Source organism: Peromyscus eremicus, chromosome 23 (genome assembly GCF_949786415.1).
Source record: "Peromyscus eremicus chromosome 23, PerEre_H2_v1, whole genome shotgun sequence".
NCBI classification, from domain to species: Eukaryota; Metazoa; Chordata; class Mammalia; order Rodentia; family Cricetidae; genus Peromyscus; species Peromyscus eremicus.
The window spans coordinates 17,387,965-17,411,757 of record NC_081438.1 but is presented as its reverse complement, the minus strand read 5'-3'; the positions used below and the strand labels follow the sequence as shown (position 1 = coordinate 17,411,757).

The window sequence follows — 23,793 nt, the reverse complement described above, 5'->3', positions numbered from 1 at the left end:
ATGGAGGGAGAGCGGGCGCCGCTGCTCGGTTCGCGGCGGGCGGCGGCGGCGGCGGCCGGGGCGTTTGCGGGGCGTCGCGCGGCGTGCGGGGCGGTGCTGTTGGCCGAGCTGCTGGAGCGCGCTGCCTTTTACGGCGTCACGGCCAACTTGGTGCTGTTCCTGAATGGCGCGCCGTTCAACTGGGAGGGCGCCCAGGCCAGCCAGGCGCTGCTGCTCTTCATGGGCCTCACCTACCTGGGCTCGCCGTTCGGGGGCTGGCTCGCCGACGCGCGGCTCGGCCGGGCGCGCGCCATCCTGCTCAGCCTGGCCCTCTACTTGCTGGGCATGCTTGCCTTCCCGCTGCTGGCCGCGCCCCGCTCGCGCGCCGCGCTCTGCGGGGACCCGCGCCCCGAGCTCGTCCGCAATTGCTCGGCGCCCTTCCCCAACGGGACGGCGGTGTGCCCCGATGTCGCCGCGCGCCGCTGCGCCCCCGCCACCTTTGCGGGGCTGGTGCTCGTGGGACTCGGGGTGGCCACGGTGAAGGCCAACATCACGCCCTTCGGCGCGGACCAGGTGAGCCGGACCCGCCCCTGTCTTCCCTGTGTTGCTCTTGCGCCTGCCGTGCACCACGCCTACCTGAAACCTATGCCTGATTTTGTACTAAGTGAGCTACGCGGAGGACACGGGGACCGTTCAAGCACCCAGCGTACTTGCGCGTGCCCCAGGTGTCTCCACTGAGGGAAAGGAGGAGCCACCTCACATACCTAAACCTACACCCCTACTTGACTGCAGGACTGATGGGAAAGCAGGGAGCTGTCCACCAAGCTCCCCAACCGGTTCACCTGCACCTTACTTCACATCTAGAGAAAGATTAAGGCGATGGAAGGAGCCTTCCTGGCAAGGGAATCTCTCTCGTAGTTCGGAGGTCACCTGCCTCTGATCCCTCATAGTGGTGGGGCGGAAGGAGACCTGTCCTGGGGGGACTTCCTTGTAGAGTGGGGAGGAAACCCATCTGCCCCCAGAACCTACTGAGTGGGTAGAAGGGAGAGCAAGGCTTCTCCAGGTGAGAAGGAAGCCCATGAGTACCCCAGTCCACACCTTGCACGAGGTTCACGACTGATGAAGAGGGAGCCTCCCACTCTCCCGCGGGAAACTGTATCCACATTTGCCCTTGCATTTGGTAGGGGACTGAGGGAGTGGAGGGAATCACATTAATCCTCTGCTCTGGGGGAACTTGCTTTTAGTGTGGAAGCCCTTGAGTAGACAGAAGAAAGCTGTAAAAGCAGATGTGATCCGTGTGGTAGGAAGGGCTTCACCCAGTGAGGTGGTTATTCATGGCGTGATAGCCAGGGCAGTTTTCAAGAGAAAAGGTTGAAGTTGTTAGAGATTTGGAGGGTGGGCATGTACAAAGTCCTGTTACTACCTAGTTTCTCTTTTACAAATGTATGGGCAAGCACTGAGTTTCCCTCTTCACTGTTTTAAATAAGTTTTGGAAAGTCCAATATGCTGCTGCTCTGACCACCAAGACCAAGAGATGGAGGAGGAGCCAGAGCTTTTGGAGAGCAGAAGTGATCTGCTAGAGCCTGGGTACCACATCTGCCCAACTTCCCCTTTTTAGGCCTCTCACAGGCTGAGAATGGATCTAGTGGTCAAATGCAAATCGAGTATTTTTGTAAGCAGTGGAAATTATGTGGGGTTTGAGTGCAGGCTCTGGATAAAGCTTTTTAAGGTCCTGCTCCTTCCTGCTTACTCATTCCCCCCTGCTTCCCCTAGACTTGGAGAATTGAGTAGTCACAGAGACTAAAGGTCTCCTAAAACCTAACACACATTGGTTGTCCTGTTGCAGAAAGATTGCAAGTGGCTGCCATAGAGTGGGTTGTGTGGCAGGTGGGTGGGAGCACAGCTCAGGCTGCAGCTGGTCTGATGAGACAGGTGTGGCCTAGAGTGGGGGGGGGCTGGAGTAAAGGGGTGGACTCAGATGTGGGTGGAGTGCGGTAGGGAGGGCTAGAGGGATATTTGTAAGCTGCAGGGAAGGCGAGCCCTGGGTCTTGGCACTAAACTGATCCTTGAGTGCCTGAAATTGAAGTCACCAAGGTGAAATGATTTGCCCAGAGAGTAGTACCATGAATATAGGACTGGGCCGTGTTCAGAAGCCTTTTTTTTTTTACATGGGTTTTAGGTTGGCCAATTCATTGAGGATGCATCTCAACTGTATCAAAAGTAGTAATTGCAGTACTCAAGATTTTGAGGCAGGAGGATTGCCACAGGCATAAGGTCAGCTCAGACTGTATAATTCTAGGCTATTATGGGCAACAGAGCAAAACTGTGGGTCATAAAAGTAAAATATAAACAAAAGAAGTGGTTGCTACTTTAGAATTCTGAAAGGCACATCACACAGGGGCAGTTCCAAGCCCAGACTCATGGCCTTGGCCTCTGTTCCACTGGTGCAAAAGCACATTAGCTCTGTCCTTTAAGCCTAGGTGTGGTGGTTTGCCTGAAATGGCCCTCATAAGTCTCATATAGTTAGATGCATGGTCCCTAGATGGTGACTGGGGAGGATTAGGTGTGAGGAAGTATGTTACTAGGGGGTGGACTTTGAGATCAGGAGCTGCTGCTCTAGCCAGCATGTCTGCTGCCATAATGGACTCTTCTCCCTCTGCAACTGTAAGCCCCAAATAAACCCTTCCTTCTGTAGGTGTCTTGATTGTGGTGTTTGTCACAGCCACAGCAAAGTAAGCAACAAACTGGGCCGTACCACGCAAGGCGTACCTCTGACTATGCATCCCACCTCTGACTGTGCATCCCACCTCTGACTGTGCATCCCACCTCTGACTGTGCATCCCACCTCTGACTATGCATCCCCGGGCTGGGATGGCTTGAGCTTCATGGTGTACACAGGGCTCCTTAGACTTTGCACTCGTAGCCCCTTTTCACCTGAGAACTTAGTGTGACTCTGAGAGTAAAAAAATAGATATTCAGATCAAACATTAACTCATATCAACCAAGTCATGTCAACTTGTTTTAAAACAGTTCTTTGCTGCATGTGTAACTTACCATGCATTAAAGATGAAATCCATCTGGGCAGCAGTGGTGCACACCTTTAATCTCAGCACTCAGGAGGCAGAGCCAGGAGGATCTCTGTGCATTTGAGGCCAGCCTGGTCTACAGAGCGAGATCTAGGACAGGCACCAAAATTACACAGAGAAACCCTGTCTCGAAAAAAACAAAACAAAACAAAAAAAAAAAAAAAGGATGAAATCCATTTTGAGTAGTAATGAGTTGGGTGTTTACACAACTTGATACAGTCCAAAGCCATAGCTCCATCCTTGAAAGCTGAGGTGTGGTGGCTGGTAGTGAAATATTCAAAGTCTTGGCTATTTGAAATTAAGCCAATGTGCTTTTGTGAAAGCAGAAAAATGTTCTCTGTGCAGTGGAAATAGTGCAGCCTATAGTATGGAGTAACTTCAAATCTAGCCAGGGAGTGTCAGGCAGCATTTGTGGTAGTCATAAGGTGTATCAGTGTGTGAGGAGTAATTTGTGCAGAATCAAGGCTGCAGGCTATCACAGGATGCAACATGGGCAAGCACTGCCAGGAACATCTCGGGTCCATTTAATTCTGAATTAATATTTGGTTCTTGTGCATTCAGAAACCTGTTACTGTTGCCAAGTTTCACACACACACACAGTTTGAGAAGCTTTGGTTGTATACATGGCGTGACTGTCTGTCTGTCTGTCTGTCAGGGCCCAGATGTTCAGCAAGTTCTGAGGGAGCAGATTGGATGCAGGGTTTCTTAGAGTCAGTGTTCTCCAGTAGATACTAGACCATTGATGAGCACTTGCTAACAGACCTGTGGAATGGCTCCTGCGAGGGTCACTGTGAGTGGCTCCCAGGGTGCACACTTCACTGTAGCTAAGAATAGGCACTTTTCCACAGAGTACTTGGAATTGTCTCCAGTATCTCTATACTTAATACCATCTGGGGAAGAGACCCTTCTGGATGCCAGGATCCTAGAGAAACTGGACAGCCACTTTGGGTGTGGTCAGTGATTGGCTCTCTGGTGGTTTGGTTTGTTTTCTGTTTGTGGGTTTTTGTTTTATTTTGTTATATTTTTGAGACAGGGTCTCATGTAGCTCAGGCTGGCCTGTAATTCACCAGTTGAAGATGACCTTGAACTCCTGATACTCCTGCCTCTGCCCAAATCGTGTCCATCTCCCACCATACTTGGACATTTTATTTCTTTGACCTGGGATTTTTCTGTGTATCCCATGCTGTCTTCAAACTTGCTAAGTAGCCCAGATGGGCCTTCCAACTTGCATTAGCCTCTGAATGCTGCTGTGAGGAGTGTGCGCCACCATGCTGGGCTTCCATTGATTTTTGTTTTGGTTAGGTTTTTAATCTCTCTTCTTGCTCTGTAACCAGGCTGGCATCAAACTCATGATGATCCTCCAGCTTCTGCCTCCTGAATGCTGGGATTTCAAGTGTATGTACCCCACCCCCTTGCCTTTCTTTAAGCCCTTGTTTTGAGTGCTTAGGGTACTTGGACTATGGCCTGCACATTAGATGGTGGGGTGTGGTTGTGCCTTTGTTATATAGAAGAGTGGTTTTGTTTTTAGGAGATTCAGCCAAAGGGGTGTGTGTGTGTGTGTGTGTGTGTGTGTGTGTGTGTGTGTGTGTGTGTTTTCATGGTAATGGTATGTGTTGAGGTCAGAACAATCTGTAAGAGTGAGTTCTCTCCTGTGTTTCAGATACTGGGAATGGAGTTCAGGTTTTCAAGCTTGCTGAGAATCCTGTTACCTGCTGAGCCATCTCATTGTGCTGACCCAGGATTTTGTATTTTTAACAGAAAAAAATAGAGCTAAAGATAATAAGAGAAGGGTACATCTTACTTCTTTTTTTTTTTTTTCAACTTTTCTGTAACTTTGAAATAAATGTTGAAGTGAAAAGTAAGGTGTGGTCCCTCTACTGATAAAAGGCCGAGCTTACTGCAGCCTGTCCTCTGTGAAGATGCTGCTCACCCACAGCAAGAGATTAGGTTCCCAGGGGTGTTGGGAGCACCGCAGTAAGTGAAGGATGCGGAACATCCAGCGAGTGAGCAGATGTTCACGGGCTTCCGGGAAGGGCAGTGGTGGCTTTACAGCTCCGAGTAACAAGCGACCGTGGCTATACATCTTAGCCGGTAGCTGGGTCCTTAAAGAGGCACTTGCTCTCTGCTGCCTCATGACTGTTCTTTGAGGGAAATTTCAAGGCCTCCCTTGTTCCTAACATATCAGCTGCTTTGCAGGAGAAGCCAGATGGCCAGAAGGGTGTGTGCCGATGTTTTCTGCATGGGTCAGTTCTTCTGCTGGTCTTGCCCGGTTAGAGGAGTGTGCCGCTGTCTTTAAGGTGCTTCTGCTTCTCTGGCTGGCATTGCCAGAGTGCCTTTCTCATGTGGGAGATGGGCCAGGCTGTGGCTGTGAGCAGGAGTACCAGGTCACTTCAAAGGGAGTGCAGATCTGTAAGTCCCTCTCGAAGGTGGTTCATTTTAAAACAAAATTCTCCCGCCCTTTGCCTTTCCCAGTGTGTACCAATCGCCAGAGGTCAGGAACCTTCTTGGTTGGTGATATTCGAAAGAGTGAGCTAGGTGCTTGTCTATGATTCTAGTACTTGGAAGGCAGGGCAGGAGGATCAGGAGTTCGAAGCCAATCTCAGCTACATAGGGAGTTGGAGCCCAGCCTGGGTTACTTGAAACCCTAAACTAAAAAATATTCGGAAAAAAATGTAAATAGCTGAAAGAGGAAGAAGCTACCACGCAGCTAAAGCAGACAGTACTGCCTTTGTGGTCTGCTTCAGTTTTGAGTCAGACTCGTATTGACTGTAGGCATTCTCTGCTCCAGCGGAGATTCTGAGTGCTGGGATTATGCTGCAGCATGAGCTAGGACACCAGGATAGTGTTTGTCCCAGTGAGGAGAGGTTCTGATCCTGTGTATCTAATAACATTCCCTGGTTTAAACCTATACTCCCTTCTGGCCTGCTGGCCTCTCCTCTCCATTTGGCTACAGTGTTTTCATGGGGGTGGAGGGGGGTATGGGAAGCTGGCTCAGCCTTGGCAGGGCATGTGGTGATGTCATGCGACTGGTATATGGGGAAGCTGTGGCCTTTGGCCAAGGACAGAGGGGCATGTGACAGCTCAGTCAGCAGCAGTTCCGTTTGTGTGCTGATGGATGTCGTGTGGCTACTGAGGCTCTGGAAGTAGGCCTCCAATTTGCAGGCAGATGTGGCTGGAAACCTTGAACAGTGAAGTCAGTTGACCACCAAGCTTACAAAGGACATAAGGACTCTAGAGGTTAGGGTTCTGCCAGGCCAATTGAACAAGCATTTCCTTACTGTTTTGGAGGATGAGCTGTTTCTATGAATGTGGGAAGATGTGTGTGGTCCTATGATGTGTAAGGGAAGGGCTTGGGACATTCAGTTAGTATCTAATGTTTCCTGTCTCATGCTGGGCATTGTGGTGCGTGTCTGTAGTTCCAGCTATTGCAGAGGTTGAAACGGGGATCACAAAAGCCCAGGAGTTTGAGGCCAGGCTGGGCAACTGATCTCATTCCCAAAGAGGTGCTTTTGCTTTTGTTTTTTGTTTAAACTGGCCTCTTCTCTTTTAGGGTTGTCAATACAATGACATGTATATGTGGTATTTACACACACAAAGTGTAATATATATATATATGAAGAATAAAGAGCCAGGCGGTGGTGGCGCACCTTTAATCCTAGCATTGGGTGGGAGCAGGGAGCACAGAGGCCAGAGTTTGAGGACAGCCAGGGCTACACAGAGAAACCCTGTCTCGAAAAACAAAAGTATATATGTATGTATTTTCTCTATTTCTCTGCTTATGCTTTTTCTTTCTTGCCTGCCTCCACTGTGTCATGGACATTGATGACCACTGTTGGGTAGCATTTAAAGGCATTGTGCCTCCGCTGTAAGAAATTGAATGTGAACTGATGCCTGCCTTTGGAGGGGGACCTTTGCTCAGAACTAATGTGTGTAGAACAATAAAATGCTTATGGTTGGTTGGTTAACTTGGGGGCTGGAGATGGTGCTTAGTGGTAAAGGATTTATCTGATATGTGCAAGGACCTGTGTTCAGTCCCTAGCCTTGACAAAAGGAAAGATCAAACCAACAGCTTGGATTTTTTAGTTTGATATGATTGTAACTATCTGACTAAATTCAAACATAGGACTTGCCAACACAGTAACTATCATTTGGAGTTTAATAATTGTCAAGGGATGCTCAGTTTTGACTGTATAGTTTGCACCCTCACTCACCTTAATCTTAAATACTCTGTGGGGAATATGAGTGCCAAGCAGAAGCCTTACTGCATGTTGTACTTGGCAGCTTTGCCCCTGTTTAAAGCTTGGTACTAGGCAGAGGAGATTGCTCTGTGGACCAGAAGATGCGCTGTGGAGCCAGTTTTTAACCCTTTCCATCCATTAAGGATGAGGCTGGGGAAGTGTGTCTGTATGTGCTCAAGTCAGTCTTTGACTGTGGGTTTGCTCAAGACAATTTGTGAAGTGAAACTGTCCAGAATGATGCTGACTGGGACTGGGCCCGTTCTTAGAGTGTTTATGTAGAGGTAAAAAGCACAGGTGGAAGAAGCCAGGTTGGGCTTGCCCTAGCCCAGCTACCAGCTGGTGGGATCTGCAGAAGGCTTGCCTGGAGGTGTTGCATTTGAAGGGGAGAGTCAGTCGGGGCTGATCTTGAATGTGTTGAGATCTTTTGTGTAACTCAGGCCAACCTCCAGCTCATGATTCCCCTGCTTCTGTCTCTCAGACACTGGGATTACAGGTGTGCACCACTGGATAATCTTTCTAATCTAAAGTTAGCTTGTGGTTGTAACTGTTTACTTATGCCTATAGCTTAGTTGCAAGCTTATCAAAGACTCTGATGCTTGGGCCTCGTGCAGTAGGAGTGGTGCCTTGCCTCTGAGCCTTGTTATGCATGGGGCCAGAGCTGCTTGGCAGGCCCTCATAGTACTTGTGTTAAGTTCAGTGAGGCCTGGAGCTCCATATAATAGTGCCAATCGGTCACCTGGACATGTGTAGCGAGCAGGCTCCTGATCTTCCAAGATGATGATTCTGTAGGTCTTGGCTGGGCTGTGGGTGCTGGAACCTATTTAAAGGATCATTCCTGCTGGTTTCAAGGTAGGTGGTCAGCTTACTTTGAACACTAGGACTTGCTGGCATTTGGAGAGGCCGCCGGCTTCTGGAGTGATTGAGTACAAGATGGCTTTTGAAAGGAGACTGGCTGACTATGTAAACAGCATTTGGATTGTGTTCTACTGTCTGCTGAGATCAGGGACTTGAGCACCTTGTATCTGCTCTTGACATGCAGATGATCAGGTGCTTGGTGTGATGGCAGGGCTTGTAGCTGCTGTGGGTGGTTGGGTGGTCATTTAAGTATTAAAAACACTAAAGCTTGTTGTGTTTAGAGAGTAAATGAAAAGTGTAGAGGATTATATGTTCTTCTGTGTTTCTCTTCCTAGGTCAAAGATCGTGGTCCAGAAGCCACTAGGAGATTTTTCAATTGGTTTTACTGGAGCATTAATTTGGGAGCGATCCTGTCATTAGGAGGCATTGCCTATATTCAGCAGAATGTAAGCTTTCTCACGGGTTACCTGATTCCCACTGTCTGTGTGGCCATCGCTTTCCTGGTCTTCCTTTGTGGCCAGAGTGTCTTCATCACCAAGCCTCCTGATGGCAGCGCCTTCACTGACATGTTCAGGATTCTGACCTACAGCTGCTGCTCCCAGAGAGGTGGGCAGCGGAGAAGTGGGTGAGTGATGTGACTTTTTGCTCCCTGTAGATAAAATACCAGCTGAAGTTTGGGGTATATGGCTTGTGTCTCCAAGCCGGTTTCATTCAGAAAGTGTGTGGTGTAAATCCTGCCATTCAGCTAGCAGAACCCTGAGTTCAGTACTCTATGCCCAACTTCCTCACTGCCAACATGGGTAAGGATGCCTTGCAGCTGAGTGGCAGATTTTAAAGGTAGGGATCTGAGAGGGTACCATGGAGACAGACACATCATGTGCTTTAGACACAGAAGTGTTAATGAGAACTTAGGCTGTGTGTGTTGTTAGTACTTATCTCTAAGGGAAGCTGCTTCTTTCTCTCACTTTGGTCTGCATAGTGTTCCTCATCCAGGGCCATGGCAGCTACTCTCTAATGGAGGAGCACACAAGCATAGCTTGAGGTGTACTTGGGGACCCATTTACCCTTACATGAATGGCCCAAGCCTGGGACTTTTAGAAACAGCTGTGTTCTGAGATCTCCTCCCTTCTGCTGCTGCTTCTGGTGACCCGTGGTTCTGCTCTGTGCATATGAATGAAGTCCTCAGCCTAAAGAGGACTTAGATGGTTCTCTGTTTTCTGCAGACTGCTGTGTAAACTGGTTCCTTGACTGTGGTTGGGAAATAAGACAGACTGAAGTACTATAGCCACCAGAGCAGTCAAGGCAGAGAGAGAACCAAGGTTCAGGGAAGCTCCTGGACCTTGGTGGTCAGCTCCCTCCCAGTGATTGGCTGAGCTTAAGGGTTTCCAGGAATTATTGAGCAGAGATGGACTCCTTGCCCTTAGGGTTTCCTGTGGGATGGCCCTGGTTGTGAAAGTGTTCTGTAGGCTAATATGACTCCTGTGGTTCTGCTGATGCCACATGAGTCCCTTATGTGAAATCTGACTGTCCCAATCTCCCTTGTGAACCTGCTGTTGCTCTGGCAGCTTTCAGACCCTGCCCAGAGGGGGACTAGCACTGAGGAACTTGCAAAGCTAGAGGAGGTCACCCAGCTCCAGTAGACCCTGGTGTTCGCTAGGGCCTTCCTTTAGCCAGACAGAAGCTGTGTTGCAGACTTTAGCTGTTTCTAATCTAGATTGATAGCCATGGACACGGGACAGTCTTTTGCAGACAGTCCTGATGAGAACCTTTCAGCCAGGGTCCAGCATCACTCCAGGACCTTTGGGGTTTCGGTGCACACTTGGCACAGGAAGGGTGAGACTGAACAGCCTGGCTTCCTCTGAGCTTCAGCTTTGGAAGTCTTTGGGGCAAAACTAAGCAGAAAGGGTTGGAAGTCAGCTAAGTTGTAGGAACTTAATGTGGGCCCTGGTGGTTCAGAGACATTACAGTGCCTGACTTGAATGTTTGCCCAGGGGAGCTGGTTAGCTCTTAGGATTGTTGTAGGGCCTCAATACAGTGAGGTGTGCAAGGCTCTCAGCAGCCTAGTCCTGATGGGACCCTTCATTGTGCTGCTGGGGTACCTGCAGTGGGAGTGAAGAGCCCAGGAAGTGCCACACACCTGTTTCCCATGGGTCTGACTTGCCCTGTCCCTGTGTGTGGTCTAGGTTGATGTGTTTGGAGGGAGATGTGGTGCTGATTTTAGGCCTGACAGGCTGAGCTCACACATCATGTCATCACACTATACTAGAGCTGGCCCAGGGGCTTGTTTAGTGCCTTTGTGTGGTTCGTGACAAGTTCAAGGGTGACACACTGTGCACCTAGCCTTTCAGAGCCTGGACATACAGGTGCAGGGAAACTGAGTCACAGCCTCTGGGAGGAGCAGCAGGCCCTTTATGTCACAGCAGAGAGCACTAACCATGCAGGTGGACTAAGAGCTTCTTTTTTTCTGAGACAGGGTCTCACGTAGCCCAGGCTGGCTTTGTACTTGCTTCGTGTCTATAGAAGTGGTTCTCTTCCCTCAGGCTCCCTAGTGCTGGGGTGACACATGTGCCACCTCATTTGGTGATTGGGAGGCTTTAGAACAGTTCCTCATGTTGTGGTGACCCCCAGCCATAAAATTATTTTCACTGCTACTTCATTCAAAAACTGTAATTTTTCTACTGTTATGAATCATAATGTAAATATCTGATATGCAGGAAATCTGATATGAGACTCCTGTGAAAAGGTTCTTCAACCTTCAAGGGGTTTGTGACCCACAGGTTGAGAACCACTGCTTTAGACACACACTGGTTCATCAGCTTTAAAGTATTTTAATGATACACAACACTGAGGGGCTCTGAGTGACCTGTGCGAGCCCTGGTGCCAAGGGTGTTTGGTTCTTGGCATTGATATGTTTCAGAGCCATCATTAGTGGGATGTGCTCATCACTAATACAGGTAGTGCCTGTATCAGGTACATGGGGACTGGAGAGAAATAGGAATTTGAAGGAGCTGAGGCAGGAGAATCACTTCTATAGATATGGAGCAAGTGTCCCTCGCACTTAGTCCCTGTGGTACTGGGCAGAGAGTAGGTAATTATTTCATCAGAATTTGGCTAAAATACTAAGTTATGGTTTTTAGTTTATTGATCTTCCCCAACTTGGAATACACAGATTTAAGAACATTAGCTTTGTAGGGTAAAATAAGGGACTGTAGAGAGAGCTCAGCAGTGAAGAGCACTTGCTAACGTCTGTCAAGGACCTGGGTTTGGTTCCCACCACCCATAGTCTTCCACAGCTCCAGTTCCTGAGGATCCATTGCCGTTGTCAAGACTCTGAGGGCACCAGGCCTATGCACAGTACATTTTACATATATGCAGGCAAGCTGGGTGTGCTGGCACGTGCTTTCAATTATAGCAGGGACTGGCAAATCCTGAGTTCGAGGTCAGCTGGGTCTCCATAGCAAGTTCCAGGATGGCCAGGGTTCCATAGTGAGACCCTGTCTCCAAAGACAAAACATACACACAGGCAAAGCCACACATCTAAAAGAAGAAAAAAAATTAAACGTGACAATTTCGTGAAATAGGGCCTAGGATCATAAACTCCAGTGCAGACAGCTGCCATTCTAGTGTCTGGGATTGGAAGGCTCTCAGTGGGGTTGAATGTCTCCTGTTGGTTTTGGTTGGCAGTGCAGTTTCCTACAGTCCATATTGGTATTGTATAGCTGGGAGAGACCCTGTTGCTGTCTGGAGGGCCTCACTCATTTTGTAAAAACTGCAGCCAGGGAGGCAAGGGCATTCATTGTATTCTGGAATGTAACCCACAGCTATGAATGAGGTGTGGGTGTCCAGGCATTTACCTGTAAGCCAAGAAGGCCTCACTCCAGTCCTGACCCCAACTCAGAGGCATTGGGATCTTGACACAGCTCTGGTCTCATCTGTGTCCTAACTTCCTCTTCGAAATGGGCCAGAAAGAGCCATGTAGGACTTCCAAGCTTGTGATAAAGGTGAATGAGTGAGTGCCCTGTTCCTCATCACCCTGCTATAGCGCCTATCATGGTTCTTTTCTTTACACTGCCCCTTCATCCCAGAGGGAGATGTTGCTTTCTCGGCCATCAGGGCACTCTGGTCCCTCGAGTGTCTGCTCATGTGATAAACCAGTGTAGTCACCAGAAACAGGGCTTGCTGTCAGCACCAGGCCACATTGCAGCCCTGTGGAGCTGCCTGAGGTTGAGATGCCCTCCCTGTGGGTGCAGTAGACGCAGCTGCCCTGTCCACAGGCCCTGTAGTCAGCCACAGGAGCTGTGGGTGCAGTCTTCAGTTAGTCACAGAAGGCCGTAAAGCAGGGCAGTGCAGAGAGCCGCTTTCCCACCCCAGAAGTGATTAGTTACCAAGCATTGTCTGTGGGGTGGAAGTGAACTAATTCCTTCATTTTGTTTCCCAAAGTGAAGGCCTTGGAGTCTTTCAGCAATCTTCTAAACACAGTCTGTTTGATTCATGTAAGATGTCGCGTGGAGGGCCGTTCACAGAGGACAAAGTGGAAGACGTGAAAGCCCTGGTCAAGATCGTGCCCGTGTTCTTGGCTCTGATTCCTTACTGGACAGTGTACTTCCAAGTGAGTGCTGCAGGGGCTGCAGTGCAGGGCTGGGGTGAGCCACCAGGCGCCACAGTTTCCAGTCACGGGCTCAGATTGGCTGCCTGGTGTTGGGAAACCTTCCCCAAGCAGCAGCCGAGAGCGGGGTGGTCTGGATTTCTGGACCCTCCAGCTTCTTATTTGGTTGCCTCGCAGCTCTTCTCAAAGAGACTCTACGGTGACCCAGTAATTGCCGTGTCTGATTCTGAGAGGTGGTGCCACACCTCTTCAGCTAGAGGAGGGAGGGTGTGTGCACACGGGCTTGGAGATGCTCTGCTGGCTTACCTGCACCATCTGCTTTCTTTGTCCAGATGCAGACCACGTACGTTTTACAGAGTCTTCATCTGAAGATTCCAGAAATCTCAAGTATCACCACCACCCATCACACGGTAAGAGACCTGGAGGGGACATGACTTCCTTTCTGCAGTTGGAGCAGGTAGCTGGGACACGGGCACTAGACCTAGTTCCTGATTGGTTACAGCCTGCTGAGGTGGGCTTGACCAGAGCCATTAAACACTAGTACTGTCGGATTGAGCTTCTCTCCAGCTCAGGACACGCATTGCGAGTCATTGTCTCCATTTGAAGCATCCTGGAGGTCATGTGTGGGTGGTTGGGGTGCTGCTGTACTGACAGCTAATGCCATGCTCTGTACAGCTGCCTGCAGCCTGGCTCACCATGTTCGATGCAGTCCTCATCCTCCTCCTCATCCCGCTGAAGGACAAGCTAGTGGACCCAGTGCTCAGGAGACATGGCCTGCTCCCGTCCTCCCTGAAGAGGATTGCTGTGGGGATGTTCTTTGTCATGTGCTCTGCCTTCGCTGCGGGTAAGCCGCCATCTCTCTAGGCCTCTCTTCTCCCCCTTTCCCAGCCTCGCTTCTGCAGTATGCAGCTGCTAGTGTGTTGTGCTGAAGACACTAGGCAGCTGGTGAGTCTTCATCTTCTGATGTTCTCTGGACATGTGTCATTTGAGAACCTTCATCTTGTAGGGCTGAGTAGACTTGCCCTGCGCTGCTGCCCCGGGCTGCAGGCTGACAGTGGGCATGAAGAGAGTCTGGGAAGCGTCCGAATCTCACAGGTGTTGGAGCCTGCAGGTGTCCCAGCATCGAGAAAAAGGTTTTGTTCAAGGCTCCTGGGAAGCTCCCAACAGAGGTCTCAGCAGCTAAGGAGTTAGATCCTCAGGTCCTGCACCACACTTCAGCACGGGACAGTGCCCTAAGAGACTCCGTTCCCATCATTGATTCTGTTTGCGGCGGAGGCTGGGGTCTGGTCGCCTTTTCAGTGTGAGTGTTCTGCCTTCATTAATATTTGAAGATGTTGAGCTGTAGGAACAATACAGCGGCAGGAAAACAAAAGGTTTCCACACAGTTGTGGTCTGAGGAACGTGGTGCTGAGCTCTGCTGAAGGGAGCAGATGTTTAAAAAAGTGCCTCTGCCATCACAGCAGAACACAGGCTGCTGATATGGTGCTTCACGGGCTTAAAGAAACCAGTCCATCTTCCAGGTGTGGGCCCTTCAGAGAACTAGTGCATTTTCTGTTGATCAAACACATAATTAAAGTGAGGTTTGTCGGAGTGACACATTGCTTTATAAGTCTGCAGGGATGTACGCATAGCACATGAACTGGGGACACAGGGCTGTCTTCGAGAGTCCTGGGCTGGAAGGCGTATCTATCCATCTGCCTCATCTGCCTGTGGCTTGCCTTTGTTCTCAGCTTCTCTTCCTGGGTGGGGGCCCTGCATCCTTCAGTTGTGCCAGCTAAGTGCCAGGGGTGGGTGGGTGGGGTTGTTTCCTTCCTTGTTTGCAGGGGCATTTTCTCATAGAGCTTTGATGGGTTTCTGTACGGCCTCTTTTCTTTCAGTTTCATTCATGGCTGAGGCTCTTGAGATGGTTGTCCTCAGAGCTATGGGGCCTGTCCTGTGGTCTCTGGGTAGATCTGTGTAGGAAACAGGTGTCAGGCCCGTGTCTTGAGATTCCCCCTGCAGGCTCCATCCCTTCTAAGGTCTTTTACGAGTGCCAGGAAAGTACGTGTTTCATAGAGTCCAGCACTCACTGCATCAGGCAGCCTCCTGACCTGTCTGTTGAGACCACAGAGTGTGCAGCTATCTTCTCAAGAAACTGCCCTTGCTATGTGGCAAGATCATAGGAGGGAGCTATCCTGTCAGGAGTTGAGAGGCCCAGCCCAGCCAGCTCAGTGGAGACAGCTGTTGCTGCTGCACACAGGCTGCCCCGGTTCTAGGGCGGTGGACTGAGGAGTGTCCACAGGCTGAATAGAAACCTAAGACTTCACCTTGTACTTCCCACACAGGACACAACTCCACTTACACCGTGCCTGTCAGTGGCAATGGCTGTAAAGGCCCTCAGGTGCAAATTGGATAGGCCAGAGGCTTGTTTCCAAGATGGCTTAAGGGAAAAGAGGTTTCCTATATTAGGTTTCACTTTTCCCTGTGGTGATACTTGTAATCTAAGAAATAAAGCTTACCTGAAGGTCAGAGGACAGAGCCAGCCACAGAGTTAGCCATAGAGGTCAGGCAGTGGTGACACACACCTTTAATCCTAGCACTCAGGAGGCAGAGATCCGTCTGGACTTCTGTGAGTTCAAGGCCACGCTAGGCTACATGAGATTAATCCAGTCTAAAAGAGAAACAGCCAGGCAGTGGTGGCACACCTTTATTCCAGTACTTGGAATCTTTAATCCCAGCACTAGGAAGGTTGAGACATGAAATGATATGGCTGGGCAGAGAGAGGAATATAAGGTAGGAGGAGACAGGAATTTGCTCTCTTGCAGAGGCTCTGGCAGGCTGAGGAGGTGGTGAGGTAAGAGGTGGTGGCTGTAGCTTGCTCTGCTTCTCTGATCTTTCGGCTTTCACCCTAATACCTGGCTCCAGGTTTTTATTAAGACCGGTTAGAATTGGCAACATTTCTCTTTAAAAATATTTGTGTCTTTGAGACAAGTTGTTGTATAGTCCAGACTTACCTGGGAGTGATATCCTCCTGACTTACCCTTTGAATGCTGGGCCTACAAGTGTGACTGTCACACCCAGCTATGTATTTTGTCCTCCTTCCTCTTTCCCTGAAGGATTACAATACAGTTCATCACTATTCTGTATCTCGTTACTGATGCTTAAGTTCCCCCTCCAACTCCCTACCATCTCTGTTCCTGTGGGTACAGTTTTTCTAGTGTGTAATAGATCCAAGTCTTTTTTTTTTCTGTTTTCTTTTACTTATGGTGTCTTGTAGTTACTTACATTTTCTTCATTTTTATCTTGTATGTGTATGTTAAGTTTGTCCCTAACTGCCCTGCATATTTTGGTGACTTGTATGTGATTTTTCAAAATCCTGTGGGTTCTGGTGGATTATTTCAAATACAATAGTTCTTCCCTGTCTTCTGATGCTGCCCCCACCCCCTGTGTGTGTGTGTGTGTGTTTATGCTGCTTTTGCAGAACAGTTTGGGTGAAATTACTGGAAATTTCTTCTGGGTTAGTCTGTGCCTGGCTCTGGCTAGAGTGGCCCAAAGAGCCACTGTCAGGGTCGCTGCTGTTTATTTACAGTTAGTGGCAGTGGTCATGTCCCAAACTGAGCTTCATTGTACATGTGTTGGCAGCAAGTAATTGTGACCTCAGGTTCCCTTTCTTCAGTGGCTAAGTTTGACAGTTTTTCCCCCTACTCATATTAACTTCTTGATAGTTCACTAGTCTAGATGTTTTAAGTTTTTTGTTTGCTTATTTTTGGTTTCTGGAGACAGGGTTTCTCTGTGTAACCCTAGCCATCCTGGAACTCTCTTTGTAGACCAGGCTGGCCTCAAAACTCTGAGATCTACCTGTCTCTGCCTCCCCCCCGAGGGCTGGGATTAAAGGTGTGCACCACCACTGATGGCCTTAAGATTTGTTTGAAAGATTACATTTATGTGTATGTATACATGAGTGCAGCCACCCATGGAAGCCAGAAGTGTTAGATCCCTAGAGTTGGAGTGACAGGTAATTGTGAGCTTCCTGATGTGGGCTCTGGGAACTGATGTTGGGTCCTCTGCAGGATGAGTAAATGCTTTTAATCACTGAGCTACCTCTCCAGCCCCTTATTTTTAAGTGTGTGTGTGTGTTCATCCATGTGCATACAGTGCCTGCAGAGGCTAGAGGAGGGCAGTGGATCCTGGAGCTGGAGTGACCAGTGATTATGAGCTCTGTCTCATGGGTTCTGGAGATGGAGCTCTAGTCTCTGCAGGAGCAGCAAGTGCTCTTAACTCCGGAGCCATCTTCCCAGCCCCTCCTTCTTGTTTAATGGTGAAAAAATAATAATGGGGAGAATTTGCCTGTTGTTACAGCTATACTTTGTTAACTATGTTTACTGTAGGTTTTTGTTTTTACTTTTTATTACTTTAAAATTTTTATTTTGTGTGCATGTGGGGGTAGAGGTGTGCAGGTCACAGTACATGTGTGGAGATCAGTGGTCAACTTGCCTAAATGAGTTCTCCCTTTCCGTGTGGGCTATGGGGATCAAACTCAGGTCGTCTGGCTTGGCGGCAGTGCCTTCACCCATGGACATGTCTCACTGGCCCATTTGATTTCCATTTGATCTGAAAGTCACTTGGGGCTTTTCACCTTTCCACATTGGTACTGAGGTTTGTATTTGTGCTTTTGTTAGTGATGGTTCATTTTGTAGAGTTGAGGGAGACCATTAGTCCTGTGTTGGGAGCGGGGACTACCATGGCACAGTCCTTAGTAGCCTCTACTTGTTAAGGTTCCCAGTGGTTGTTTCCAGGTCTCCCTTTCCATCTTCCTGTGGTGCCGTCCTTCTCTTGGTACCTCCGGCCCCTAACGTGTGGTACTTCATTTGGTTCTGCCCGTAGTCTGTTTCATGTTCTTGGACCTGGGCAAGTTTTTGAGCTTTGTCTAGACAATTGGGCCTATTTATTTGAAGGACTGCACATTGGTTAATTGAGCATTTTCTTTTTGTTTCTGTGCCTGTGGTGGTGTCTTTGGGGTTGACTTGGGTTGCTTACAGGATCATGGGTAACTTCCCAGTGGCTCTGCAATGTAGGAAGTAGCTCTGCCTCCCCAGTGACCATTGGCTACATGCAGATGCTCATGCATCTTCCCAGTTTAAAAAGATGAACAGAACGAGTAGTCCAGACACTCAAGGGTTAAACTAAACATACTGAGTATCTGTAAAATTCCCTGTGAGGAAGAGGTAAATGACATGACTGACCTGCCTAGGAAGCTGTTCTGGTCACCCATCAGAATTGTTAATACCTGCAATATACTACAGACTTAGCTGAATGGCAACATTAGTGCTCCACTAACCTGCTTCTCACTTCCAGGAATCCTGGAGAGTAAAAGGCTGGACCTGGTGAAGGAGAAGACCATCAACCAGACCATTGGTGGTGTCGTGTACCATGCTGCTGACCTGCCCATCTGGTGGCAGATCCCACAGTATGTGCTCATTGGCATCAGTGAGATATTTGCAAGTATAGCAGGTGAGACTGTGAATGCTGGTGGCGTCTGGGCCTGTCTGTATCATACCCTGCAATGTCCTGAGCAGGGCTATGGTACATGGGGGGTGGGAGCATGAGTCAGTAAATAGTCCTCAGGCTGAGGCTGCCCTTTCTTGTGGAAAACAGGTGTTCACTAAGATATTTCCATGACCTGCCCTGTGTGTGCCATAGGAAGGAGGGAGAAGTAGCTGTGGGAGGCTTCCTCTGGACCTATGTTCCCCCAAACTGTATGGAGAGCACAGCTGTGCTGCTGGTGCAGACTTACAGAGCTTGTTCTCGTGGGCTTCTGTCACTAGTGAGACTCTGCAGGAACAAGGAAGAGAGGAGTTGCTAATGCTCAATCTCGGGAGGGAGGGAGAAGAGGAGCATGCTGGTGACTCACCTCTTAAACCCTGGCAGAATTCTGTGACTTTGCTCCGCCTGGTCACTGGGAATCTGTTTATGGGTGCTTGACCCTATTCTGATGTGTTGATTGTGAAGCAGGGTCAGTATAGAGACCCCCCCCCCAAAAAAAAAAAAAAAAAAACATATTCAAGTCTTGACTTTTTAAGGTTTTTTCATTTTATGTGTATGAGTGTGTTGCCTGCATGTATGTATGTACACCACATGCATCTAGTGCCCATGGAGGCCAGAAAAAGGTATCAGATCCCCTGGAACTGGGGTCACAGATGGTTGTGAGCCTCCATGTGGGTGCTGGGAACAGAACGTCTGTCTTCTGCAAGAGCAGCCAGTGCTTTTAGCCACTGAGCCATCTCCAGCCCCTAAACTCTTGACTTTTTGAGAAAGGCTCTAACGCTGCAGCCCCACTGGCTTCACACTTGCAACAATCCTCCTGCTGCAGCCTGTTGAATGCTAGGATTTCAGGTAAGAGACAACATGTGTCCATATGTACCAGCGTCCTAAGATCTTAGAATACTGCTCTTCCTTGATGTGTTTTAAGAGCCGTCATGAGGATGAGTCACCGGCACCTAGCCCTGACTTCTCCAACCGGGAGACAGTCCTCCTGAGAGTACTCAGACCTCAGTGGAGTCTGTGTGTGCTGCTGGGAAGCTGGCTCAGGGTGCCTCCTCATGGTGACCAAGGTGATCTTCTCAGTGTCACCTCCGTTTCCTTTTCTCTAGGTTTGGAGTTTGCCTACTCAGCTGCTCCCAAGTCCATGCAGAGCGCCATCATGGGACTCTTCTTCTTCTTCTCTGGCATTGGGTCCTTTGTGGGCTCAGGACTGTTAGCCCTGGTCTCTCTCAAGGCCATTGGGTGGATGAGCAGCCATACAGACTTTGGTAAGATTCTGATGTCTGGGACGGGGTAGCCAGGTGCTTGCTGCTGCTGCAGGATGTGTGAAGAATCCAGTCTGTCCTAAGAGGCCATTAGCCCAAACCCTGTTCTTGAAGTCTGCATTGAATAGCACTGCATTGCCAGCAGCCGGTGTGTCCAGCTCAGCACAGTCTGGAGAGCTGGGTGAGGTAGTGAGACCGCATGGCAGCTCCTGTGTCAGCCTGATCTTGAGTTTTGGTTCCTGCCTGTTGTTAGAAGGACAGCTAGGGGCTTTGTCAGTGAACACTGTTCTCAGTCTGCCGCTGCTGGATGCTTTTCTGGGCAGCTCTGCAGTGCTGTGGGTGACTCAGGAGGTACAGCACCCTTTACCTTTTAAACAAGTACGTGTTCCCTGTGCAAATGGCCACACTGTGAGCATTTGCCCTGCTTGGTACTACTTACTCACTTTTATTGCATACCTTTGGAAAAGTCAGGAATTTTTCTCTAGAAATTGTATGATTCCAAGAGCCTTAAGTTAGATTCCTTGGAAGTCCTGGAGTATTGCCCAGAAGGCTGAAACCGCCTCCCCTGGATGCCTATAACTGACTCTAGCTATGTGAGGTCAGTTGTAAAATCAGCCAGTTGGCTCGGGGCTTGCCCTTGCTCTCATCCCCCTGCGAGGTTAACAGCCCTGGCTCATTGGTTCTGGGTGCTCTGGAGTCAGCCTGCATGGTGCAGACTTTCCCAAATGGTCGTCAGAGACCAGGATTCTAGTTACTGTTTAGTGTAAAACATTTACTATTACATGCGTACACATTACAGGCAGGTGGCTGCCGTGGTGCACACAGGGAGGACAACTTTCAGGAGCCATTTGTCTCCTTCCCTGTAGGATCTGGGGATCAAGCTCAGGCCCTCAGGCTTACATGGCAGGTGTTGTTACTTGCTGAGCCATCCTGCCAGTCTACAATCCTTTTAGACAGGGTCTCACGCTGTAGCTAGCCCGGGGTGGCCTTCAAGTGCAGGAGTGCCCTTCCTCCTGAGGAGACAATGGTGACATAAGTGTCCAAAGGGCCAGGGTGGAGGAAACAGTGCAGCCTCACATGGACTCCCCCTAAACCCCCAAGAGACGCTGCACCAACTCTGACCACCTCCTCGTCTGCAGTCATGACGCTCTGCCTCCCAAGTTCTGGATTAGAGGTGAGCCACCTGGCTTGGCTGAGGCTCTAGTTCTTTAGACACTTTCGCTGTGTGCAGTCGACTGCTTTGGTTATTTCCTCTCCCAGTCCACTCCTCCTTACCTTACTTACTAATTTAGTGGCTTACTGTCCCCCGCTGTTGGTTTCTGATAGGCTGCACCTAGGCCTCGGAGAGTCCTTTTGATTGCAGTGTTCAAGGAAGCGCTTAGCAATGCCCAGCAGCCTCTCACTTTCTGCTAGGGAATGGGGCCAGTGCTGTGCAAAGGCCCTGGTCTAACATGGGGAGACATCTGATGGAGTGGGTCTCTCCAGAAGAACGCATCCTGCAGAAGAGGGTGGTAGCTCCAGGTCAGCACGCCCTTCTCCCACCAGCTGCACAGCCACTGGGCCATTCCCTCACCCTCCTCTGTCCTATGTTAGCATTCTAGAAGAGGTGGTGACCAGAGCTTATGTCGTGTCCCTGGTGGGCTAGGGAGTCCTTGGGAGGTTTCAGGGCTCCCCAGGCTTTGGTTGCACTGTGTCTCTTACTCTAGCCCTAGGACACTGTCTCACCACTGAAAGTGGGAAGGAGACTCCTGCAGCCTGGTGCTGGCCAGCTTAGAACCCTGGCATGTCTGCTGACCATCTGACCCTGCACAGGACACATTCTGTTCCCAATCAGCCCCGAGCACCTCATGTTCTGAGAGGCTCCTGGTTCCCCGAGTGCCACTCCCTCACAAGGATTGTGTTGTCCATTCTGCCCTGATGGATGTTGCTGTCTCCAGTGTTGGCTTTATGAAGGAGCTTTGGTGGGCATTGCTGTTCAGGCCTTCCAGAGACAAAATGCGCTCTCATTTCATTCTCTGGGACCAGGAGTCTGATGAAACACAGCTCTCTTTTTACCCCTCATGTGCTCTGCTGTCTGTGACAGCCCAGGACAGCTGCTTCTTGGGTGGTGGGTACATGTTTGAATTCTCTGCATGTTCCCAAAGTGACTGGGCCTGGTAAGCTCTGCTGTGCTTTCTGCTCTGGGGCTGACAGTGTGGACATAACCACACTGTCCACTTGTCCTTCCAGCTCTAACACTGGACATAAAATTACATCATTGGTACATGTAATTTTTGCATCAAGTGCCCATCCCTTGTAGTCGCAGAGGAGACAGGTTCTGGAGGGTGAGTGTGTCACTTACCATGAGGGAGCACGCAGTTTGCCATTTACTGACTGAATCAGTCTTTGGTCTGTGAGGTTCAGGGTAACAGATCTCTTCCGCTGTGGGCAGACTTAGGGTCTTTGTCCTTCCATCTGGATCAGTATCTTGCACGTATCTAGGTTTCCTGTGGGAGCACATGTGTTGTACTTACTCATGTTGCTTGATAGACATTTGATGCTAATGAGCATTTGCTCAGGTAGTAAAATGGTGTATAGAATAACCCAACATAAAAAGACGTCAGGAGGAGGAAGTCTCACCTTCTGAATAGACACTAGAACATGCTTTTGAAGTGTCAGAAAGTGCAGCAACTTCCAGCCACAGCATTAGCTGTGTGCCAGTTCCCTTCTGTGGGACAACTTACCTAGAGTATGGCTGTGCTTCTTGCAGCCCCCAGGTGACATGAATGATGCCTGTGGCTCATGGGGACAGGAGCTAGGCTGTCATCCTGCCACTCTGTCATGTGGTTTGGTCCTGGCTCCATGCTTGGTAGTGGTGGTGCTGGATCTTTTCAGTGGGTCTTGAGAACAGTAGTTTACATAAACAGTCGTGCCAAGTGGGCAGCACTGGGGTTGGCACCGCCTCACTCAAGCCTGAGTCCTCACAGGTAGTCACAGTGGAGACCATAGGCTCGTACCTTCCAGCCTGGCTGTTGAGCTCGTGGTCTGTGATCCTGACCTGCACCAACCTCCTCCTCTGCCATTGGGTGCTGTAAAAGCCGTGACACTGCTTTCCAGTGAGACCAAGGTGTGTCCATTACAGCAGTCAGGGCTGCCTGGGTAGTGTGAGAGACTTGGAAGAGGCTAAGACCTGGAAAGACATCTGTCTTGCTCTAGTGGGAGGGTATGTCCTCATGCTGCCATGGGACAGGCCTACAGCCCCATGACCATGCTGTACTCAGCACCCTGCAGCATTTGGTGAGTAATGAGGTATGGGCTTAGTCCATCTTCAGAAGCGTCACTCTGCTGAATGTAGACAGTAGCTTTAAGTGGAGGGATGGGAGAGCACCTCAGAGGGGCAGAAGTGAGTGCCAGGACAGATACAGTCAGTCAGGACAGACGCAGTCAGGAGCAGAAGCACAGGAAGCTTCTCTCTTTGGATTGTCTGTTTGGAGGAGACAGAATACAAGTTACGGTCATGAACCTTCTCTGAGAGGCCTGAGCTGACACCAGCCTTACAAGCCTTCCTCAGCCCTGTGGGGGATCTTTCCAGTGTCAGAGCTGGGGCCAGGACAGCTGCCTCCCCTCCTTCCTTTCTCCGGAATGGAAGAACCCCTAGGAGGGAATGACTAGTGCACAGTGTTCTCTCAGGTGGCCCAGAGCCCGTGAGAAGGTGCCCTGTCCATGGAGTGCACTCACCAGGAGGCATCTGCTCACTCCTAGGGAACATCAACAGTTGCCACCTGCATTACTACTTCTTCCTGCTGGCTGCCATCCAGGGAGCTACATTGCTGCTCTTCCTCATCGTCTCGGTGAAGTACGACCGCCAGCGGGCCAGGGCAGATGTGGGGCCGGCCAGCACAAGGACCTGATGCAGCCAGCCAGCCAGCGTGCTCACAGGTTCTGCAGACTGGAAGGCCTCGGCGCCTGCTAACCGCCAGGGCACTGCCAGCAGGCCCATTGAGGGAGCCTTGGTGTCACAACTTCTGAACTTGCATGTTGTCTGGACTGGCTTCCCTTCCCTCTGCCCAGATGAGTGTGGTGAGTGCCTTACTGTGGTCCGTCTCCTGCGCACTGGGCCTGCCAGGGGAGAAGCGTGGGGCTGAGAACGTGGCTTCTCTCACTGAAGGTCTCTGCTCGTCCTGAGCCAGCCGTGCTTCCTCTTTCCGAGTCCTGGGCAGCCACTGGCATCCTTACTCCTTACAAACACTGTTACTTCTTCCTCA

The 23,793-nt window shown here is 49.9% G+C and overlaps 1 protein-coding gene and 1 long non-coding RNA gene across 2 annotated transcripts; one reads left to right on the top strand and one right to left on the bottom strand.

Moving 5' to 3' along the window:
* On the top strand, positions 1–23,445 carry Slc15a4 (solute carrier family 15 member 4). The gene is made up of 8 exons (XM_059249564.1): positions 1–552; positions 8,494–8,783; positions 12,599–12,767; positions 13,097–13,174; positions 13,440–13,608; positions 18,099–18,254; positions 19,394–19,552; positions 23,291–23,445. Exons 1-8 carry the CDS (start codon positions 1–3, stop codon positions 23,437–23,439), a joined length of 1,722 nt encoding a protein of 573 aa, XP_059105547.1. The 3' UTR covers positions 23,440–23,445.
* On the bottom strand, positions 11,279–22,074 carry LOC131898416 (uncharacterized). The gene is made up of 2 exons (XR_009375922.1): positions 21,891–22,074; positions 11,279–15,853 (listed from the first exon to the last, which is right to left on the bottom strand). It is a non-coding gene; the product is annotated as an uncharacterized LOC131898416 (long non-coding RNA).
* Positions 23,446–23,793: the final 348 nt, after the last annotated feature.

Excerpts from the sequence above, each read along its gene's own strand:
- Slc15a4 (XM_059249564.1), top strand. The coding sequence starts at position 1 with ATGGAGGGAGAGCGGGCGCCGCTGCTCGGTTCGCGGCGGGCGGCGGCG. Across the intron at positions 18,255-19,393 it reads GATATTTGCAAGTATAGCAG|GTTTGGAGTTTGCCTACTCA; the intron begins GTGAGACTGTGA and ends CCTTTTCTCTAG. Across the intron at positions 19,553-23,290 it reads GAGCAGCCATACAGACTTTG|GGAACATCAACAGTTGCCAC; the intron begins GTAAGATTCTGA and ends GCTCACTCCTAG.